The sequence below is a fragment of the Nanorana parkeri genome, unplaced genomic scaffold (assembly GCF_000935625.1).
Source record: "Nanorana parkeri isolate BGI_ZX_2015 unplaced genomic scaffold, ASM93562v1 scaffold165, whole genome shotgun sequence".
Lineage (NCBI taxonomy): Eukaryota > Metazoa > Chordata > Amphibia > Anura > Dicroglossidae > Nanorana > Nanorana parkeri.
The window spans coordinates 1573682-1595915 of NW_017306433.1; the positions used below are offsets into that span (position 1 = coordinate 1573682).

Below are 22234 nucleotides of genomic sequence, written 5' to 3' on the forward strand. Positions count from 1 at the left end.
TCTTCGCAAAGTGAAGATAAACAACGGAGTTCCGGGGTGCCCCGCCCGGTGAGGAGGGCGCACATGTCTGGCTGGAGCTCTCTGTTCACTCACACAGGGAGGGGGCTCTTCTCTCTTCCATTACCTTCCTACTAACTTATTCATGTTTTCTCACGACTTTAACTTGAAGCCAGTAATTGCAATCTGTGGATCACAAGTGCAATGCTCTGGCTCCTTCAGATTCTCCCTCCTCTCCGTGTCCCTACAGAGATATGGACATATGGGGCCCATTCACACCTAAGCGTAGCATTCCCATCCCCTAGCGTGTTACCAAGCATTAGATGCGTTCCATTTCTATTCATTTGAATGACGCTCCAATACTCCTCCTGATTGCCATGCACTCAAACATGCGGTACTGCAATACCTTGCGTCGCAGTGGAAAAAGTAGTGCATGCATAAACGCAGCCAAAATGTCTGAGTGCCCAGTCTAAACCAGCCCAAAGGCCAGCCGTCGTAAGTCACAACAAGAAAGAAAAAAAACACCATAGGAATGCATAGCTACATTCCTATTGGCTATTTCACTTTGCAATAGCAAACTAGCTATTGCACCCGCCCTCTGCTGCTGTCAATCACTAGAAGAGGACCTGACGGAGAACTACAGGTCCCCCTCTGCTGATTAGCAGCAGCAGAGGGCGGGTGCAATAGCTAGTTTGCTATTGGCTATTGCAAAGTGAAATAGCCAATAGGAATCTAGCTATGCATTCCTATGGTGTTTTTTATTTTATTCTGACGGTGTACGCCAGTGGTTCTCAAGCTGTGGGTTGCTGTGTGATTTCTGTTGTGCTAGGTAAGAGTCCTCCTCAGCCCTCTCCTAGCGCAGCAGTGTCAGTTCTCCCGACACGCCGCCAGATGTCGCTGCGGCAGCCGCTTCATCCCTAAATTTTATTGTTGGGGGTCACCACAACTTGGCAAATGTTACCAAGGGGTCCCAGCCCTAGAAAGGTTGAGAACCACTGCTCTAGACAATCAATATACCTGAGTTATCTACAGGCAATATTTTCCAATACATGTAATCAATACAAATATTAGTTTATATTATAGATATAAGACTGATCCCGTGAATATACCCACACAGGGCAAAGCAATAGGTTCACATACAAGCTCACCATCGCCATTGCTCTGATCAGATGCAGGGAGCACAGAAAGGAAGCTCTATGTAAGCTTCTAATATCAGAGCTGAGGACTCTCTCCCCTCCCGCATGTGACAACGCTCATTGACTGACTAAGAACCCCCTCTGTCACATGGGAGGAAGAGGAGTAAATCACACGCTCCCTATACCTGGAAGTATAGGGTACATCACTTCACTATCCCTGGCTGAACAAAGTGACGTGGGAGCAAGGTGAAGGTAAGTATAGGCTGCTAGTGGGTCTGCCAAGAAATTGAACCTGTTGTTGTTCCCAGGATGTTTCCCATCACTATAATTTAGGGGAGAGGGCATTGCAATCTATAGGGCATCTCTGTTCAAAGTCAATCATTTAGAAATAGTGGCCAATGTTTATGAGTACTCTAAAGCCTTGGTTCTCAACTGGTGGGTTGTGACCCCTTGTTCAGTGGGTTGCCGCTTGCCTTCTACTTTTCTAGGTGAGAGGCTCCTCTGCATCCCCCTAACGTAGCACTGTCAGTTCTGGCACCAAGCAGCCATTCAAAATATGCTGCCCGGCACCAATTGTCAGCTTGAGGTGGGATAGGATGGGGCTATGGCCGCAAGGGAGCTCCATCCATGTGTGCATTGCTTACAGCTCCCTAATGTGTCCTGTACAGGTGCCTGGACCAGAGTGACATCATATTCTGACTCTCTGCACCTCTACAGGGAAATCTAGGGAGCTGTACAAGCACACATGGATGGAGCTCCCATCACAGCACAGCAGCCCACACTGGACCCCAGGCTGAGGATCCACTCCAGTTCTCATAAGGTAGGGTGACTGGGTGGACCTAAAAAAAATTAAACAAAATAAAACATTTATTTGGAGTGTGTGTATGTGTGTGTGAGAATGTCTGTGAGTGTGTGAGATTGTGTCCGTGGTTGTGTATGGAAGTGTTTTTGAGAGCCCATTAACGCACTGTACCATGCATTTGAACCTGCCGAGCATTCTGGTGCGGGAGGTGTGTTGCGTTGCCATTGATTTGAATGGTACCCCCAAAAACTCACCTACCACACAGTTTGTACGCTCGCACCAGAATGTGCGGTACCCTAATGCCGTGCATTCCATTGCGGTGCACCTTGGGTGGCGACCTAATGACCAAGAACAAAGGTAGGTCCTGAGGTTACACAGGTTGAGAACCACTGCTCTAAAGCCTTCTGATTTGTTATTTGTATGGCAGATTTGGAGGACAATGCAGTATCTTTGAGGCAATGTACGGCAGCCCAGAATCTGTCTTCTCAGTGTGATTGGGCAGGTTAGTAGACCTCGTGATATTGCTATTGCTTTCTCCAGAGCCAGGACTGCCATATGAAGATCCTTCTCTGAATCTTTTATCTACACAGGGGTGCTCGTGTTTAGGGAAAGAAGACGTTGCTTGCCAACTTCATTATAATAGTTATAGTAAACTCAAAAGATAATGTCATTTAAAGTGGAACTACAACCTTCTATCACTTACAGACAAGGAAGGTGCCATCTTGGCCTCTATTGTGATTGCAGTTGCCATGGTGCCTGGACCTGTTCTCAGGTATGATACCTGCCATTTGAGGGCTTGAATGTTTGGTTGAGAACCGAAATAACTGGCAACTTTGATAACTGGCATGCCTTAAAAGTAACTGTTTTGAGAGTCATTAAATTGGTGGGTAAAGCTCCCCTTAAAAAAAAAAAAAAAGGTGCAAACTCAGGCCCGGAATCCTCTCCTCAGCACTTGTCCAACTTTCCCAGACTTGAATTTGGCCATACTCCTAGCACAGGGGTGGGCAAACTCCAGCACTTCAGTTGTGATGAACCTACAAATCCCATCATGCATCTGTCTCTGGGAGTCATGCCTGTGGCTGAGAATCTTGCAATGCCTCATGGGATTTGTAGTTCCACAACAGCTGGAGGGCCGGAGTTTCCTCATCCCCATCCTTGACTCTCTTGTATAGCCGTATGACCCCATTCATGTCTATGGGAAGTTACTGTGCAAGTGCCACCAGTTTCTGATCGTTTGGACCCAAGAAGTTCCCAGCTGTCACAGAGATGTAAGTGACCAATGGGGTGAGGGAATTCTAACTTACATTAGGTTCGGAGGCGGGGGATTTTTTTGAAGTGAAGTTGTATTTAAGGCTGGTACTGTTTTCCAATGTCCAATCATCATCCAATTTGTATGGTCACGTTTATTGTAACGACCAAAGCAGCTCTGAATCATGGAAAGTATGTTGTAGATTTGTTGTTTGTCATCCAAATCCACATTTATCATTCAGAGTCAGGAGATATAAGCGCTGCTTACATGGTACTGCAGAGTTTAAATGTAATGAGTTTCCTTTCTTCTGTGACTACGCAGCTGTGACCTATGTCAACAATCTACACTGATGTGACAGAAGTCAGCGACAAGCCTTTTGTTGCTTTTTTTTTTTTTTGTGTGAATTCACTAAAAACAAGGTGGATCGGGAAACTCAACTTGTATCTTCTGTAACTGCAACATAAGCCATTTTGTAAATACAACCCATAACCTCTTATCCTTTACAGCCAAGGAAGGTGCCATCTTAGCCTGTGAAAGTTTGGTTGAGAGCTGAAATAAGGTCACTGGCACCTGCAATAGTTGGCGTGCCTTAAAAGAAACTGTGTTGGGAGACATTAAATTGGTGGGTAACATTCTGCTTTTAAGTAGAGGTGCACCGAAATGAAAACTTCAAAACCAAAATTTTTAAAAAGTCAGGCCGAATCCAAAAATGTTTTTTATTTTAACATTTTTAAAATATATATTTTTTTGTAAACTTGATATTTTTGTATATTTATTCATTTTTTTTATTAAATATTTGTATTTTTTACTTCACTTTTAGGGGCTTTGGGAAAATATTGGGGGTCTAAACAGACCCCTGATATTTCCCTTTTAAAAGAGATTGAGGAGACAGAGTCCTCAATCTCTTTTTCTACAGCCCATGTTATGAGTGTTCCTGTTCAGTCATAACATGAGGACATAGTATGTTTACTATAACTTACTATAAACACAATCATGAATGAACAGGAGGTGATGTAGATTACTTCCCATTTATTCATAATTGAGCATATAGTAAACATACTATGGCCTCAATTATGTACAAACACTCAGCGATCGCTGAGTGTTTGTATCTCACTCTCCATCCTGATAGCTGTCACAGGAGGCTGAGCAAGCAGAGCCTGAAAATAAAACGTACATTGCACAGAGATTGCACAATCAGAATGCAAAATGCCTGGCCTAATTATTGCTTTAAAATCCAACCCTGTGTTTCTGTGATGCTCTCTTAGATCCTAGGCCTAGGTCATACATAGGTCTCAACTTCTGCCCAAGATTAAGCCCTGTGACAAACAGCCCCTTTAGGTCCAGAACAGGGTCATGGATGGGGTTTACTTGGCACCTAGACTGTGGCATTTTATAAGATACGCTGATGGTACATTTTTGTAGTAGCATACACAGTGTTAAGGGGGCAACACCCTTTTCCCCTTTTGGGTATCATGTATTTTTTTTCTGGGATGAGCAGAGGGTGTGTGTGACCCCAAATCTCTTATAATTAATCAGGAGGCTGAACGTTTTGTTGTATACTGGATTTTGCTGTCACAGACCCCTGTGGGGGGAAACTCTTTTGCTTTCAGTTTGATGCAACACTGACAAATTAAAGCAGACAGGAAGACCTTGAACGCACATTGAACTTCCTCTCTGCAAGGTGTACATTTAAAGCTGATCCCCATAGCCATTTCCCACGCTGTCATTAACTTGTTAAATGCCAGGGTCACTGCTACCCAGTGATGTTGCTTTTTCCGTTAATTCACAGTGGTTGAGGCTTAATCTAGACATTAGAAGAATTTAAGATCCCATGTACAGCTTGGGCGCAAGGTTAAGGGAGCTTCTGCTGGATAGACTTGAAGACTAACTACAGGCAACACAAACAGCCTCTAATTCAGCACTGTTAGATTAGAAATGTTTTAAAGCAGGTCAGATACACTTTAAAGTGAAACTCAAAGCAAACTGCTAAACATACTTTTATGTTAAGTGTATAAATTGCTTTAGCTGTAAATACATTTGTAATTGTGATTAGCCCCGCTAGACAGCACATCCAGGAAGATCACTGCTTTTTTTCTGGTTCACCTTTTCTGCTCCCTGGGACACCTCCAAGCTCAATGGAGAGAAGCGATGTTGTCGATTCATTGTCCAATGACCTCAACAGAAGGAGAGAGTTGCCATAGGAAGATGTAAAGCCAAGAAAGAAGGTTTTAGCCTGCCTGTCTGATGTCTGGCATGGATTTTTGAATGACAAAAGACTAGCTAAGCAAAAATTGCCAGTATAATATACAGGTTCTGCTTTAAGTAATGTTTGTCGTAATGTTTCATATTAGAATTTAAAAAAGACAACTACATGCCTGAAACAGTCAGTCTGCACTGAAATAAATAAACCTAATAATTTTTAAGCCTCAAATAGCCATGACAGCATGGAACAGTCACATAACCCACATACAGAAGCAAATAGCACCCTCTATAGGAGAAAAGCAGACACCTGCATCCATTTGGTCATATAATGCATTGTAAAGCATTTTTTTTATCAGCATGACTAAAGAAACATCTGTATTGTCTGAAAGCAACCTTTTTAAGGAATGTTTTCTTTGCAGCTCTGTGCTTCTGAGATAGATCTGAAACACCCAGGGATGGTGCAAGGATTTTTGCCTATACAGGCGAAGCTGCATTTTTCCACCCCCCACAGGCCCCCCTGTGAATGTGCACCACAGTGATCGCTGGAACATGAAAGCCTGTCCAAAAGCAGTCCAGATGTAGGTACGGGCACACTAAAACAAACCCAGCACAAGAAAAAAAAAAACAAAACATGGCAATAAGGGAAACCAATGGCAAGAAGCACTCGCTGCCCTAGTGAAACAAGCTTAAAAGGGAATGTAAACACCTTACCTTTGATGCTAAGGGCCAAGTTTTGTTCTAACCCCAAATTGGAGGTGTCGTGGATATTTCTGGTTGAGACTCTGATTTTTTTCAGTATGCAATATTGAAGGGAAAAGAATGACACATAACAGTGTTTTGTCTGAATGGTCGGTTCTGATTTTTATTGCGGCACATTAGATTTTATAAGATAAGAAAGGGGGTGGTGTAGAATGTTGTACAGAGCTAACAAAAGGGATAGTATAGCTCTATAGAATAAGGATATCTTGAAGTTGTGGGACTACATTTCTAGGAAAGGAGGGGGTGAGAGCACTGAAAATGCACATACAGTTCCTTTATACAAAATGGTTGCGCTTGTGCTTAAAATGAACATCAAAGTGGAGAAAAGAAAGAACACATACCCCCGTCTCTGAAACTTGGCCTTAGTCTTTCAAAGTAGACAGTAACATTTTCAATGCAGGAAATGTATAGATCCGGGTATACTGATAACGCAGCAACATGAGGGCATTGTTGAATCCACCATTGTGCCCCACATTCTGAAGACAAGTCTTTCCAGTTGTTTGTTGAGGTGAAAAATTAGCATATCCACTTACGGGGTCCTCCAATGTGGACATATGTCCTAGAACACACATAAAGAGACAATACCCACCCCCGGGTCTAGATGTTATTCACTGAGCAAATCGGCCTGGCAGTTTTCCACCTCGGAAATATGCACCATGATTGCTGGAACATGAAACTCTGCTCAGGCCATTGTAGACTCCACCTCTGTCTCCACTGCAACACTCCTGCTGGCCTCCTAAAGATTGATGTAAGCCACAGCTGAGGCATTGTCTGATAACCAGTCGGAAGAGGGCCAATGAACTAATGACAGGCGAACTGCTCGTAACTCCGGGGTGTAGTTGGTAGCTTTGATTCTTCCTGAGACGAATGACCCTGAACAGACAGATAGCAAGACCTCTGCTCCAACCCTAAGCACTTGTCAGGACAATCTTTCATTGTTAGGGGAGAGAAAATCTGCCCTCTGATAATGCCAGGGACAGAAGTCAATAGGACAGAGACATCTTGGTTTCATTTTGTAACAGAATCATCTTGGCCAGAGAAAGACTGGAATTGTCAAATACCATAAGAATGTTTTGTTGCAAGGTTATTGAGCGTAATTGAGCAGCGTGGAACCACCATTGCGAATGTAGATATCATCAATCATATGCAACTCCGCAGGGAAGAACAACTCCAGGATTGAAGTTGCTGAATATGATTCTGCAGTTTCGTCAACTTCTCCTGGGGAAGACTTTGGTCTTAAGTGTATCCAGGAGAAGGGCAGGGATGGACTTCTTAATGTTCAGGATCCATCTGAAGTCCTCCCAGGTCCAGGCCAGGGAGGTCTGCTTTTTGTAACATGAATTTGTCCGAGTATTTGATGACTGGAATTGTATCCCTGGGGTAAATGAGTGCACATAATGCTCTGTCCTATTATCAATGATTTTGTCCAGCTAAGAGACAAAAAGACATTCTCCCACAAAATACAGGAGTAACAAATCCTGCTTACATGCTTGTCTGCCGACCAGCACTTAAACCAGAGTAGCCTGCAGTTCTGGACAGGGGGGAAAAAAAGACAACCTAGTTAGCATTCAGTGCTGCATCGTACAGAATTTTCAGTGCGAAAGTCATATGGTCAACACAAACAACAAGTTAAGTTGAGATTAGTATCGAGGTGAGCATGGGTCAAGAAATTGCTTCCAATCTCTTGTCAGAAAGATTCTTAAAGGAAGCCTTCAATAGGGACAAATGTCTGGAAGTACCTAGAAGCACTTAGGGGCAAATAATTTGTTTGTCTGGGTGTTACCAATCTTTAGCAAAATAAATCGAATAAGAGATGGGGGAACACCTTAGTGGAGCGTTTTGGTCTATGCGAACCAAGGCCTGACACTGTGAAGGAAAGGGAATAGAGGAATCTGCTAACTTCATAGTGAAACATACCACCTCAAGTAGAAAGGATACCGTTTTCATCTATTTTGAAAAAACAAATGCCGACTGAAATTAAGCCAATGGTGCTTGCTCCCCAACAGAGTCAGAAATATCAGGTGTCTGGGTGTGCTGGGAAAAGTGACTGTGGGTGTTTTAAGCCCCTGCAATCAGGTGGAGCTACAATGTGCACCAACCAAGACATAAATCATTGCATATCAGAAGAAAAACACCTCTGCCTCAGATAGGAAAAGGAATGAGCACCCGAAGAAAAAGGGGGCTGTGGCAGCTCCGACTGGGGACCGTAGGAGGTAAAGAATACACAATCCTTTCCTGTGCCTAGTTCAGCCATGCATAGAGCACAATTGTGTTCCTAGTAATAACCACAAATGGTTCCCTTGCAGCTGCAGGGTGACTCGCGTTTAGCTCCAGACATGGCAAATTAGCATTGACTACCAACAGTAAAGGCGACTTCCCAGAAAACTCGCAGACCAAACTGAACGAAGGCTTGGGGACCAGGTTCACAGAACGGTATGGCCATGTGGCCACATTTTTGCAGGCAAACAATAAAATCCTAACATCTGTAAGGAGAGTCTAAACTCACAATATTCAGCCTGTAAACCTATATTAAAATATTGGAAGGTACAGTAGTAAAAAAGGGAAACATTTGTATATCTTTCACATAGTGACCAACAACCAAATGAAAAAACAGTGAACTGCCGCAGCTAACCAGATAACTCAGCAAGGAATCTAAAGATTTACTGGCCTGACCTGAATAGCGAAGCCCTGTGCTAACTGGAGCATAGACATGTTGCTGCCAGCAGCAGGAGCGTTGCTGAGAAAACACCAGTATACTTAATGAACTAGGAAAACGAGCACTCATTGACTTCTAGGATTTCCAATATCTGGCATGAATCTACCAGTAGCTGTTAACAGTAGAAAAAAATCTTTCAGTTCAAGGAAAAATATAGCTGAGTGGGCGAGCATCCATTTTCCCTGATTGACACCAATCCTTGGTTGCTTATAAAACCATGTCTTCAATTAACAAGACATGCTGTGAGCACATTCCGTTAAGTGGAATTGAACCATCAAATGGAACCACTTCGAAGGTGGGTACCATCAAACCTAGCACTCTCATAGAGCTCCGCATGTAGTGCAATTCCTGGGACTGAAATTGCCTATCCTAACTCTGCAGCTTTGTCAACTTCTCCACGGGCAGGAAGACCTCAGGCCTCAAGGGTATCCAGGAGAAGTCCCAAATACTCCAAGTGATGTGATGGAATCAGAGATGACATCTCAATAATTTGGATCTAAATTCCTCCAAGATCTGCAGTGTGATAAGCGCATTGGAGTTTAGTTCTTGCAGCAACATATCGTCCAAGTATTTGATGACTGGAATATCTTTGAGAGAAGGAAGGTCAAGAACTGGTTTGATGACCTTTGTGAAACTCTCCTGGGGTTAAGGAAAGGCCAAAGGGAGGAACAACAAACTAATAGTGATTGTTGCTCATATCAAACCAAAGAAATTGCTGGTAACCTGAAGACAGGAATGTGTAAATATGCATCCCTAATGTCCATGAAGTCTCCACAATGAAGGGAGGCAATAACTGAATGAATAGATTAAATCCATAATTTTTGAGAACGTGCAATGGTGTTAAGGGTCTTTAAGCCCAAGATGGGATGAAAGTCTCCTCTGGGTTTCAGTTTAACAAAAAAACTTGAAAGCAGTTGGGGAACCGGAAAGATGATCTTGAGTCAACAGTCCCTAGATGGGTAAAAGGAGTTTAACCCAACATTGCTGCAGCACGACATGAAAATATTTAGTAACCTTTTGATTCTATTTCCCACACCCATGCTTTGGCCAAGCAAACTTCCCAAATTTCTGTGAAAACCATTGGATATCCTTCTACCTTTGAATGAAAATTGTAGGCTTTCATGTGTTGTTGAACGTATCCACAGGCTTTGATCCATTTGTTTGCCAAGGATGTTTTGAACTTTCCAGGTCTAAGAAAGAGGAAGAAAGCTTGTATCAGGTATCCAGACTGGGCGTTTGTCAAAACAAAAAGAAGAGGAAAGAATGCCAGTGAGGGTGAAAAGCATGACAAACGGAAGAATTTGGTTATCCCATATGTAGCTGGGGTGTCTGAGAAACTCAGAAGGGTTTTTAAAAACACATCACATCCCTGTCTGCTTTAAACCCAGCAATACACTGAGGCAACAACTGGTTCACCCGAAAGACCCAACGCCAAAACACAAGATGAACAGCATTGTGTATGCAGTCCAGTGCAGTGAAGAGTGCTCAGAATTGTATGTCGGTGAAACGAAGCAGCAGCTACACCAGCATATGGCACAGCATAGAAGAGCAAAACCCTCTGGTCAGGATTCAGCAGTATACCTACATCTAAAGGGAAAAGGTCACTCCTTTGAAGACAGTCAAGTACGCATCCTAGACAGGGAGTAGGACTGGTTTAAAAAAGGAGGTGTGAAAGAGGCCATTTTTTCGTAAAAATAGAGAAGCCAAACTTGAATAGAGGTGTGGGGGGTGAGACATCTATTGTCTGCTACATACAATGCTGTTTTAACACCTCTCTGGGCAGGTTAACACCTCCTAGCTCCAATTATGCAAATGCAATTAACACCTGGTTGCGACTAACAGAGTATGTGGATTGGAGCCACATTCACCATATTTATTCCCAGTGAATGTTTGTACAAGTCACTCTGAATTGAGAAAGCTGGTTGGATGACCAGTTAAACATCAAGAAAAATACAGCAAGTCCAGTTGCCTTGACTTATTTTGTTTACAGATAAGGCGGCTTGTAGGTCTAGGAACTGGAACCTCATTTAAAGAGACAATATGATGCATGATAGGAAGGTGTCGACTGGCATTGTTGATGCTTAACATGGTGTACAGTTAATAAAGAAACTGTCAACGCGCAGCACTTTCGATAAAACTTTATTGCAATTAATTAAAAAAAAAAATCATCCAAGGTGATATTCACTCTACCAATGGATAAAAACAATGCTTGATACCATGATACGGTAGCACACAGTTAATGCCTCTAGCATGTGTCCAAGCTGATGTGTTTCAAAGGTGAACCCTCTTCACAGTTTGTGAAGTTAATATACATTAAAGTTTTATCACAGATATTACGCAATGCCAGTGCACTATTTGTCCTGCAGTGTACTTTGAGTGTCTGGTATTCTCTGGCAAGTACTCTAACTCACCTTCCAATATTTAACTATTTTGTCCATTGAAGAGCTGAAAAGACAGAGTCCCATGAAGGGTAGATGTAACAAGGCCTTACATGTTTCCTCTGTTGACCAGCACTTAAGCTAGAGCGCCCTGCAGATCTGGACAGAAGAAAGGGTTAAGGCATAATCTGGCTAGCATCCAGTGCCACATCACACATAAATTTTAGGCAAAGCCCACCAAGGAGTTAATAAACCAAATTGCTTCCAACTTTGTCAGTGGGGTCCTTAAGGGAGGAGCATCTACTATAGGGATAGTCAAAGCTTTGTTTAGGCGAGATACAAGTGGTTGACGACAGGATGTGTAAACCACTTCTTGAAACAAATATTTCAGCAAGGGAGAGAGTGCCAGGAACAGCACTGGGGCAATACAAATGTTTGACTGGGCGTTTCCAATCTTTATCCATGAGGAAACACTTTGGTGGAGCGTTTAGATATAAAAGAAATGGGCCCAGATACCGTGTTAGGGGAACAGACAGAGGAGTCTTCCAAAATAGGGGTGAAATGGACTGCCTTGATTAAGAAGGACACAGTTTACTTCCGTATTGATGGAACAACTGCTGACTTAAATTCAGCTGGTTGAATCTCTTATTTTAGGGACGGGAGGAAGATCTGGTGAGTCCTCCATAGGGTCGCTGACAGAATCATAGATATTAGGCATCTCTGCCACAGACTCCTCCGAAGGGGTTTGTGGGCTTTTTAAAACCCCTGTGATCAGGAGAGCCACAAGATGGACCAAATAAACAGTAAAAACTAGAGGTGCACCAAAATGGAAATTTTAAAACCGAAACAAAAACGAAATAAAAAAAAAATGTCAGGCCGAAAGCGATACCGAAAATGTTTTTTATTTTTTCAATAGGTCTATATGTTTCGGCGGCCGATATATCGGTGCATCCCTAGTAAAAACTGCATAACTAAAGAAAACGCCTCCACTGTAAGACAGAAAGGGAACTAGTCCCTGAGGATGAACAAAAAACGAAAGTCAGAAATGGCAGCACAGACAGGTAAATCCGACTGGACTCTGCAAAAAACATAGAAGGCACAATCCTTCCCTGTGCCAAGCTTAACCTTGCTTATCGTGCAGATTAGGTCCTGGTTAGATGGGTCGCCTGCAGATGCAGGACAACCACCCCTCCATTTAGTGCCAGGCATGTTGCTCGTGAGTCAAAAAGGCTACCCAAATTCCTGAATAATCACAGAATTGCTTAAGAAGTACCAGGAGGAATATCAAGGCTCTGGAGTGTGAACACGGGTACTGCAGGCAGAGCGCCAGAGCCACAGGTACTTGTCTCCTGCCTAAGCTTGTGTCCCTGAAGGGAGAGCTGCTAGTTAAAAACCCTGTGGAGGATCTGCTTACTTCGCAGGACATTAAAAAAAACAAACAGTTTGATCGCAGTTCCAACTGCTGCCCAAAACTGTACTCCATGCTCACACTGGGGAAAAACAAAGTCAGTCTATGTGCGCCCCCATGTTTCCATGAGTTCTTACTGGCTGGAGGTGCATGAGTAGAAGCCACTGCTTCAAACCCGTCATTAGGGCATACCATGGAAATAAGGATCTGATGTGCATGAGCATGCTCACAGCTTCCCTGAAACTGTATCAGCAAGCCCTAGCCAAGAGTGAAGAAGAAAGGCAGATCTAAAATGGTGGCTTGGGCATAAACAATGCCCGGCCAGCAGCTAAACCAAAACCCGCAGTCTTTCCAAGAGTCAAACAGCGTAAGCTCAATTGAAGAAAAAAAAGTGTTCCCCATAGCCCCCAAAAAATGGCCAAGTTGTAACCGACAATTGCTAACACAGTAGAAAATAAAGAGATATCTTAATCCCCTCACCCAGCCAGCCAGCTACAGACCTTCAGAAACTAGTACTATACAGCCTCAGGTGTAAAACAGAGAACAAATCCTCAACACAGCATAGCCTGCTAGCCACCCTCTAAACAGCGAGTCTTCAGAGACTGGGACAGAAATTAACTGGGAAAACCTGTTCCCGTTGGCTAACTGACTGACCGTTGACTTCCAGGATTTCCAATAACTGGTCTGAATCTACCAAATTTATGGACAGTAGAAACATTTTCCAATACAAGCAAAAAATACAGAATGGAAAGAAACATCCACTCCAAGGAGACTAAGCAAAACTGAGTATGTATGAGGTGGGAGGGGTAATAGCCTTAAAGGAGCAGGCCTTCCGTTTTCCATGTGCCTGGTAACCATTTATACTGCGGGCTGCAGCATAACCTTAGGTTTCCTATGGTCAAGCAGTGTCTCTGCACTGTTTTTGCATGTCTTGGTTCCTTTTTTCCCCCCTGAATTTTAAAGTTATTTGAATGTGCTCAAATGCAGTAAAACACAGTATTTTTTTTTTATAGGGCTACAGCGTGAATCCACTCCTATGAGTCTCTGCAGTCTACTCTATGTGCTTGCCATGGGAAAGACGACAATTTTTGTCTCTTCTCCACGTGTACAAAATGTAAGTCCAGTGTTCAGCGTTATTCACAACATGCTTACGTTATGAGGTGGACCTTGATGAGAAGGGGTGGGGCTTTGTGGTAACAGAATTCGGGCACTTCAACTTCAATGTCTTTTGAAGTATACTGTTATTTGTACAGGGATCTGGGAGCTACAAAGGTATCAGACAATTCATTAGTTTTCGTGTTCCTAATACCATATACTGTAAGTGTGTGTCGATGTAACAATGACACACAAATGTAATATGAAATGATAAGAATGTGTTATGTTCAGCAGCTCATTTTCCATGTATGCGCCACCAAAGAAACGCGCTGTTCTTGCAATAAACAATCTATTCCACACTCTCGGCACTGTTCCCTCATGCATTCTACCACAGAGCCTCATGCGGTTATCTTAGTAGCGTTCCCTTTCTCAGAAATCAGAGATTTTCACACTATGGGTATGCTGCTGCTCGAATACTGCCTACTTAAAGGTTTGTTAGATGCCGATCTCATCTATTCCCATGAGAGCAAAAAGTGTCAGGGACCAGGAGCTTGCAGCCTTCGAAAATGCAAAAGATATAAGGGTTACGGAGCTTGGCCAGCTGCAAGCAGTTCTGTTTCAGCGTAACCCTCAGGGCCATGGCAGTAAAAGGGTTAAAGGTTAATCCAAAGCTGCTCAAAGTTTTGCAAAAGCTTGCTGTACACACTGTTATACAGACTTCTTCAAAGCTTTGCAAAAGATTGTTGTACAGACTGCTTTTGCAGTGGGTAAGTGCCAGTTCACACCATAAACAGTGTGTTCCAGAGCGGTCAGCCTCTGGAACGCACTGTATTGCATTCCGGCTGGCTTTCTGCATTCAGGGGCAGGAGGCGGTGTGGCAAGGCATTGAAGTCAATGGCACTGCAGCCATCTGCAAAAATATTTGCAGATCACACTGGTCCGGAACGCAGGCACTGATATGTCACGTATTCTGGTGGGGGCGGGCAGGGGGCTGTTGACTTCAATGCACCGCCACTGAACGCGAAGCCAGACGGAATGCAATAGTGTGTTCAAGAGGCTGACCGCTATGGAACACTGTTTATGGTGTGAATTGGCCCTGAAGCCTGTGTGAACACGCTGACCTGAGGGATATGTATTTAGCTAATGAAATCTGAACTGCTCTCCAGCATGCTCACCTCATAATGCATTGGTAATCACTCACTCATTGTCTCAGTGACATAGCAGAAGCAAGGCCGACCACAGGTCTAAGCTGATCAAAATAAAAAATGTTATCAAAAAAAAATTCCTTTGATGTAATAGAAGCAAGGGTATCAATAAATATCCCTCTAATGCCTCCAGAGAACTGATGGGAAGTACATTAAACATACACTGACTTTATTACATCATAAAAAGTACATTTTAATTTGCATTCGTTATTTACATTATCTATCTGTATGTGTATACTCATCAGCTTATTGTAGGTACGATCAGCCATTAAACCTAAAATACAGGAAAGACAAAAGGAACAATGTGCAGTTTTCTCCATTTTTCAACACAGGAAAAAAAAAAAAGAGTTGAAGTACAAGAAAAGGCAATGAGACAGAAAACAAGAATTTTGACTGGAAAAGAATTTGCACTTTCTCTACCTCAAAGAAAACAGATAATAGATCGAAATGTATGCTAAAATCTCAATGAATTAACTTACATGGACACTAAGCAGATATATCACAGTGCCTGGATACAAATGTAAACTTTCAGAGGGGAAGCTACAGCGTTCTGTAACCAAATACATAGGACTGCTAAAAAGAATGGGTTAAACATCAATGTAATTAATACTATTTTAATAACAAAAACAAAGAAGCTGTACAAGTGTGGATAATTCTTACATACAGATAAAAAAATGACAACATTTAAAACACATCTGGGCCGATTTAGGGTAGAAACACTAGAAGGCGTTCTCCATAGCAAGTAAAATCCAACTGGCGTATTTCTACTGCAGGTTAACAGAAGAAAGCCCCATCTGACTATTTGCTATGGGCAACAACACCACATTTGTGTTATAAATCAGACCCTCGGTCATAAATGTCAGTCCGTGCAAACCTTTAAATAATTTATCAATTCTATGAACGTCCTCTGTTTAAGTAGCAATATTCCAGCCATCGTGCTACTGCACTTTAAATGGCATTTTCACACTTTGGATTTAACATTCATCAAGGCTCTTGATGATGGCTGTTGTCCAACTACAAGTCCCAGAATGCTCTACAGAACAGCAGCTGCCAGTCTGACATGTGAGAACAGAAACGTTTAATGTCTAATTTTGCAGACAACACAGTCTATGCTTACACAGGAAAAGAAAAGATCATTTGCATTTTGAACATATTTTGTAGATGACAAGTGAACAGGTTCTTATTGCAGCACTGTTACTGAGTAGTAGCAAGTTGTCCCTGCATGTGGAGAAAGGAACTTGGTTACCCTGGCATGGAAGTAATATAGCACCTGTGCTTCCTTTGGTGTTTTTAATTAAAAATAAAGTATGACAGCATGCTAATAACATATCATGAGACAGACACAAGTATGCATTCAGAGTGTTACTTACTGTTGGCACACACTGGAGGCAGCCATTTTGAAAGCTACACTAATATTTATGAGGAAACAACCTATGAATTTATTAAGAATATGACATAATCGAGAAACAATCCTCAAGCATCCAAATATTTCCAGATTCAACAGGCAGGCAAATCTGTTTCAGTGTGTGCCACAAAACTGTGTGCCCCCATTGTATGTGACAGATTTTGGAAAGGGGTAATTATCCTGTAGATTTCCTACAAGAAGGAATGTCCTAGGCACAAACAATGGCGCTCACACTCATTTAAAATAACTAGAACCCAATGTAATGACGGATGATAGATCCACCTTTGTTTTTTGCTGATATAAAATATCTTTACAGTGTACAGAGTTCATTACAATTGCTTAATTGCTGCACAGGCGATCAGCATGGCTAGACAGATGATTGAGACAGAGGAGGAGGCTTGTTTTCCAGAAACATCCATTGCAAATAGTTTCTAATGTTTATTGTCTTAAGATTACTTGTTCATTAAATAAAATGGCAACTGGTTCCCATGCCAGCAACAAAAACTAGTTCACAAGTATATCAGGCCTAGTTCGAAAGGCAAACGATTAGTTGACTTCCGACATTGGTGATGTTTCTGCAGGTCGAGGAGTAGACAGGAGGGGCACAGGACAGGTTGCCTCCATTAATGCAGGATTAAGGATGATTGGCAGAGACATTGGTGGAACTCCGACCTGCAAAGGAGACGTTAAGGGTTGCAAGATGAAAGGAGACTGAGTTATAGGAGGATGTATCTCGGTCACAGGGCTCATCCTCATGGGTGGACAGGAAGGGCTAGATCCAGGTATTGGAACGGCAGATAGTCCAGGGCTTGTAGACTCATTTTCTGTGGAAAGCAAAAATAAATGACTTGCAAAGGGGAAGAAAAAAACTAGCCTTGAACACAAATACACACACACAACATGATTTACATTTCCCGTGTAATTAACCGGTTCTACACGTTGGGCATACAAGGTACGTCTTAAGAAGACCAAAACAACACAAACATACTAGAAAAAAATGTTTAGGCTGAAGTTCCACTCTAAATTTCTGCACACAAACTCTAAGATCGTGCTCTTTTAAGAATGTAAGCATATCATTTTATTCTATTTAATTAATTTATGGCAAAAATTAAATTTATACAATTTACATGTGTAAATTGTACAAACTCCCAATGGCCTGTGTCTAGAGTAAAGCTTTGACAATATATACAGGACTACTATAGATTGGTGACATATGCTAAGCAGAATCAGAGCCATATACAAGATTCATACTTACCACTTGCTATGTGCTCAGGTTGAGCTGGTAGTGGCACAGGTCTGGGCTCTGTAGGAGTGGGAACAAAAGCAGGTCCTACTCGAGTCTTTTGTGGATGTGCTTCACTTGCAGCTACATGGGGTGGATCTGTAAATGTAAGCCTACCGTCAGTATTACACACGTAGAAGGATGGTCACACTATCGCAGCTTCTTTAAATGTACAAGATCAGACCTATCTAAAGTTGACCAAAGATAGCCCTATTGTGGAAAGATCAGGCAATTTAACTAGTACTCTCTTCAGGGAAGCCTATCCCACCTCAACCTAACCACTGAACTATCACTTTCTCAAACAATTCATCCCACACAGCTACCTCCTCATGTATCACTAGCCCCTCCCTCGTTACATTGTAAGCCCTCACGGGCAGGGCCCTCCTTACCAGTCTTGTCTTGAATTTTATTGTGATTGTAATGTATTCCCTATATTGTAAAGTGTTGCGCAAACTGTTGGCGCTATATAAATCCTGTATAATAATAACAACAACAAGTTCAATGCACATGGACATATTAGTATTCAAGGTACAAAAATGATCTCTCAACGAGCGATGAAATGAGTTCTGTCAAAATGATTGTTAAAACTACAGACAATCGTTCTTGTGAAATGTTATCTGTCCATGTGCTTATTTACCGCGTAGGGAAATTACAATCTAAAAAGACATCTGCTACTATTCAAAGCACAACAGATCGCGAAAATGTGTTAAATCACCTCATAATGATGTTGTCTATGGTCAGTCAAAAGAAAAGTATTAACAATTTCATTCAAAATATTGAAGCTCTACAAAACTGTTTCCAAGAAGAATTTGCTAAGCACTACCTGCATTTACACTGACCACAAACATAGACTGCTGGGCACTGATCCAAAACCACAACCTTTTTGGAGCAAAAAAAAAACCCAAAGAAACAGCCACTGAATTGAACTAGAATTGGGTGGCCAATTCTATGCCAATCTGTACTGTAAAAGCTCAGTAACCAGGATTCAACAGTAAGTTTTGTTCTACTCTGTGTAAGATGTAATGTCTCTAGAGGCAGAGCCAGCTGTGGTCACCTCCTCCCCCGTCCGTCCCTTCAGTCAGTGCTGGAGGATCGGATGATATACAGAGCCGACAGGTGACAGATTCAGTGTCACACCTCGGCTCTAATTATGGGGATGAGTGTATTCCCCTCTCCCCACAACTCTCCTTTAACTTACATTCACTGCTGAAGGTCTCAGATAGAGGTCATTGTAAACTAGCTTTGCTTACTTACCCTTTATTACAGTCTGCTTGAATAGCTCTTCTCTCAGCCGAGGTAGAAAACAGTCTATTCTCTCCCATGTAATCTCCCACAGGTCTGAGTATCCAGTCCGTGAGTCAGCACTGTGGAAAATTCCAGCAGTGTCCATAACTAGCAGCATGTTTTTCAAGGATTCAGGTATAGCCTCCATCTGAAAGAAACACATTTAAAAAGAAAAAAGTGCTTACATTTTCCTCCGCTATCAAGGATGGGTCTGGGGAGTTAGTGTTTAAAAAAAGTCAGGCTTATAATGTTGTCTGCGTGCCAGCTGGGGAGATTTCTCATCACTTCCTGTTCTGGTGAATAGTGCTAAATAGGAGAGGAAGTGAGCGCAAAGAAACACAGATCGCAATATTGCCATTTTTTAAGTAGTATGGGGAAGTCTGGTATTGTTTTCATGACATAATGGGATATTTCCATTCACTTGGTGTCCTAGCTCCTGTCACCTGAGACACAAAGTATGATAAAATATCTCTATTTGAGATGCAAACAGCAATACAAATCTGATACTACTAATCCTTCCATACTTGTTCCATAGTGGAGGGGAAAAAGTTTTTAGTAGACTCCTACTTTAATCTCAAAATACCTGAAATCCATAAATAAATATTGAGGATTGCAAGATTGGCTGACGCAGAAAATTTTTCAAGATGCCAAAATGAATCTCGGTACATACAACAACCTCTGCAATTCCAGTAATTTCCAGGGACATAGGTGACGCTGATAAGATTGGTATTTAATTGTAACTGATGGTGCAGGTTACACGCATTCTTCTTTATTCTTCTCTGTTGTATTGCTTTTTGTCTTTTTAATTGAGTAGGTCAATCATGAAAGATAAAAAACAGACTTCTACCACATTGTATAAACATATATTTATGCTCTCCTTCTGTTAGCAGCGTCTTCTGACTGCAGGATGAGGCCTTTGCACTATTGTGGTGAACCTCCTGGAGCTGGAATCAGTGCAACCAGGAAGACTGCCATCTGTCCAGCTGCAATGATCTACTTTAGTACTTTCTTGACTCCATGAAGAGCAGTGCTTTATTACTCCTTCTTATCCACTATGAAAAAACTTACACCAGTCAAAGGATCTCATCATTTGTTGAGAAAGGAATGTTTATAACTTGCCAACTCTTCCATTTAGGCATTAAAGGCAATTATTAGGGCTGCACCAATACTGATACCATACTCATACCCATGAAAATGCTCCAATACTAGGTGCCAATACTGGCAACTCAATTTTTAAACTGAAGCGGCTGCCTGAGGTCCCGTGCTTGCTTCTGTGAACCACATGGTGCCTGTTTACAGCGCTGGCAGCATATCTCCTTCTCCTTCCTGGGGAACCGCACATAGCCTTGGTGAGACCCTCACAGCCACAGTGAGACCCTGCACAGCCCTCCTGAAATACTCCACTGGAAATATCAGGCCAGCAGCACAGAGTATGTAGCTTCATATTATTCTGTATTGCTGTATAATGTATGGCTGGGATTTGTAGTCCTCTATAGTTGGTTGGCATTCGGCATTGCCGTTTGATGTATTGCTGGGATTTGTAGTCCTCTATAGCTGGTTGCCATTTTGCAATGCTGTATAATGTAATGCTGGGATTTGTAGTCCTCATTAGCTGATGGTATTATTCTGCATTGCTGTATAAGGTATTGCTGGGATTTGTAGTCCTTTATAGCCGATGCCATTCTGTGTTGCTGTATAATGTATTGCTGGGATATGTAGTCCCTCTACAGCTCAGAGTCAGAACTACCAGGGTTGCAGCGGTCGCAGCTGCGACTGGGCCCTGGCACTCCACCACTGTCCTAAAATCATTAGTCTGTATTGTCACATGACACACAAAAAAAGTATCAGTAATCGGTATCAGCGAGTACTTGAGCAAAAGTATCGGTACTAGGTCTGGAAAAAATGGTATCGGTGCATCCCGAGTAATTATCAAAGAAAATGCAATACGTGACAAAAGCATTTCAGAATATGTAAAAACAGGTGACAATAACTTACCAACAAGTCACTGGAGCCAGCGTGCATGTACTTGTCCATAAATTCTAGTATTGTCAACCACAGAGCAGCAAAGGTGGAAAGAGACAGTAAAGGAGACAAATGCTGTAGGAAGACCTAAACAGAAAGAAACACTTATTAATATTTAAGCCGAGCAAATAAGCCCATGAACACATTACCAGACACTATATACTTCAATTAACTGCCACTGGGCCATCATCCTGTAACTAGCTGTAAACAGCTGTGGACAATGTCATAGGGTAAGCACAAAGGCAACCACATTCTCCTCCAATACCGTTGAATTTCTTGGTTATTACTTACCTTTCTCCATCCAAGGAAACACTGACACTCTTCTTAGACATTGCAACATCCCAACCTCTATTCTGACAACACACGCGTCTAGAACATGTCCATTTTATATTACAGCACTCACTCAAGTGTTTAGAGACTACCTGGCTACCTGGCAAGAATGTACTTTTCCTTGTCACATAAATTTACGCATTAGACTTTTCATCCTGCTTCAATAGGACCAGTAAAGACTGGAAGGCCAAGTCTAATTTCTTGAATACCATCACTGAAAATGCAACCCATTGTTACTAATATTACACTGAAAGCAGAAGTGAAGTCAATGTATTAAAAAGCGCTGACAGACAGACAGACTTTTACTCTTCTGTCACAGATACTTCTTTTTTAAATCAAATAGTTTTTATTAAATTTTTGCACAGTAGAAAAACATAGGGCATAGACAGAAACAAAAGCAACAAGAAAAAAAAAAAAGAGGAAAGGAAGCATCCATATCCATAGTAAGCACAAATCATATTTAGACAAGAACATGTTACCCGCCAATTAAAGAACACAGTAAACATTAAGTATTGTGAAAGCCTCGTGAACTCACTACAGGAAGATCAGAACATACCCATATATCCGTCCCACCCAACGTGGAAGCCGTGCGACCTCTACTACTGTAAGTAGTTCTGCCTGATGAAGGGGATCCTGTGTGACCCCGAAACGTTGCAATAAGTGTATTGTTGCATGATGCGTCAATAAAAGACATTTTTCTACTTTGGAGTGCCGGTGTCCATAACTCTTTATACTCTACTACTGTAAGGTCGCACGACTTTTAACTTACTTTAACATGTTCGAAAACCCGCCGAGCATCGTACGATGTTCGGCGGGTGTGTAGCATGTTCGTACGATAAAAGCCAGACGCAAGCGCAGACTGCCTGTTCGGCATTGCGGTCATCTGAAGCCCGCCCCTCAGGGGGGCGCGGCTTGCGATCATCGCAAGTACGATCTGCCTGTCCAAGATGGGCAGATCGTACGT

General features: G+C 42.2%; 1 protein-coding gene and 1 long non-coding RNA gene across 2 annotated transcripts in view; one reads left to right on the plus strand and one right to left on the minus strand.

Moving 5' to 3' along the window:
* The first annotated feature begins 3443 nt into the window (after nucleotides 1-3443).
* On the plus strand, nucleotides 3444-16092 carry LOC108785493. The gene is made up of 3 exons (XR_001941135.1): nucleotides 3444-3454; nucleotides 7143-7150; nucleotides 16020-16092. It is a non-coding gene; the product is annotated as an uncharacterized LOC108785493 (long non-coding RNA).
* A 452-nt stretch (nucleotides 16093-16544) lies between these two features.
* GBF1 (golgi brefeldin A resistant guanine nucleotide exchange factor 1) overlaps nucleotides 16545-22234 on the minus strand; it is a 183760-nt gene continuing 178070 nt past the window's right edge. The window contains exons 37-40 of the mRNA XM_018554593.1: nucleotides 20914-21027; nucleotides 18889-19066; nucleotides 17608-17733; nucleotides 16545-17176 (exon numbers count right to left, since the gene is read on the minus strand). Coding sequence (XP_018410095.1) covers nucleotides 16899-17176; nucleotides 17608-17733; nucleotides 18889-19066; nucleotides 20914-21027 — 696 coding nt within the window. The 3' untranslated portion in view covers nucleotides 16545-16898. The remainder of the gene's footprint in view (nucleotides 17177-17607; nucleotides 17734-18888; nucleotides 19067-20913; nucleotides 21028-22234) is intronic.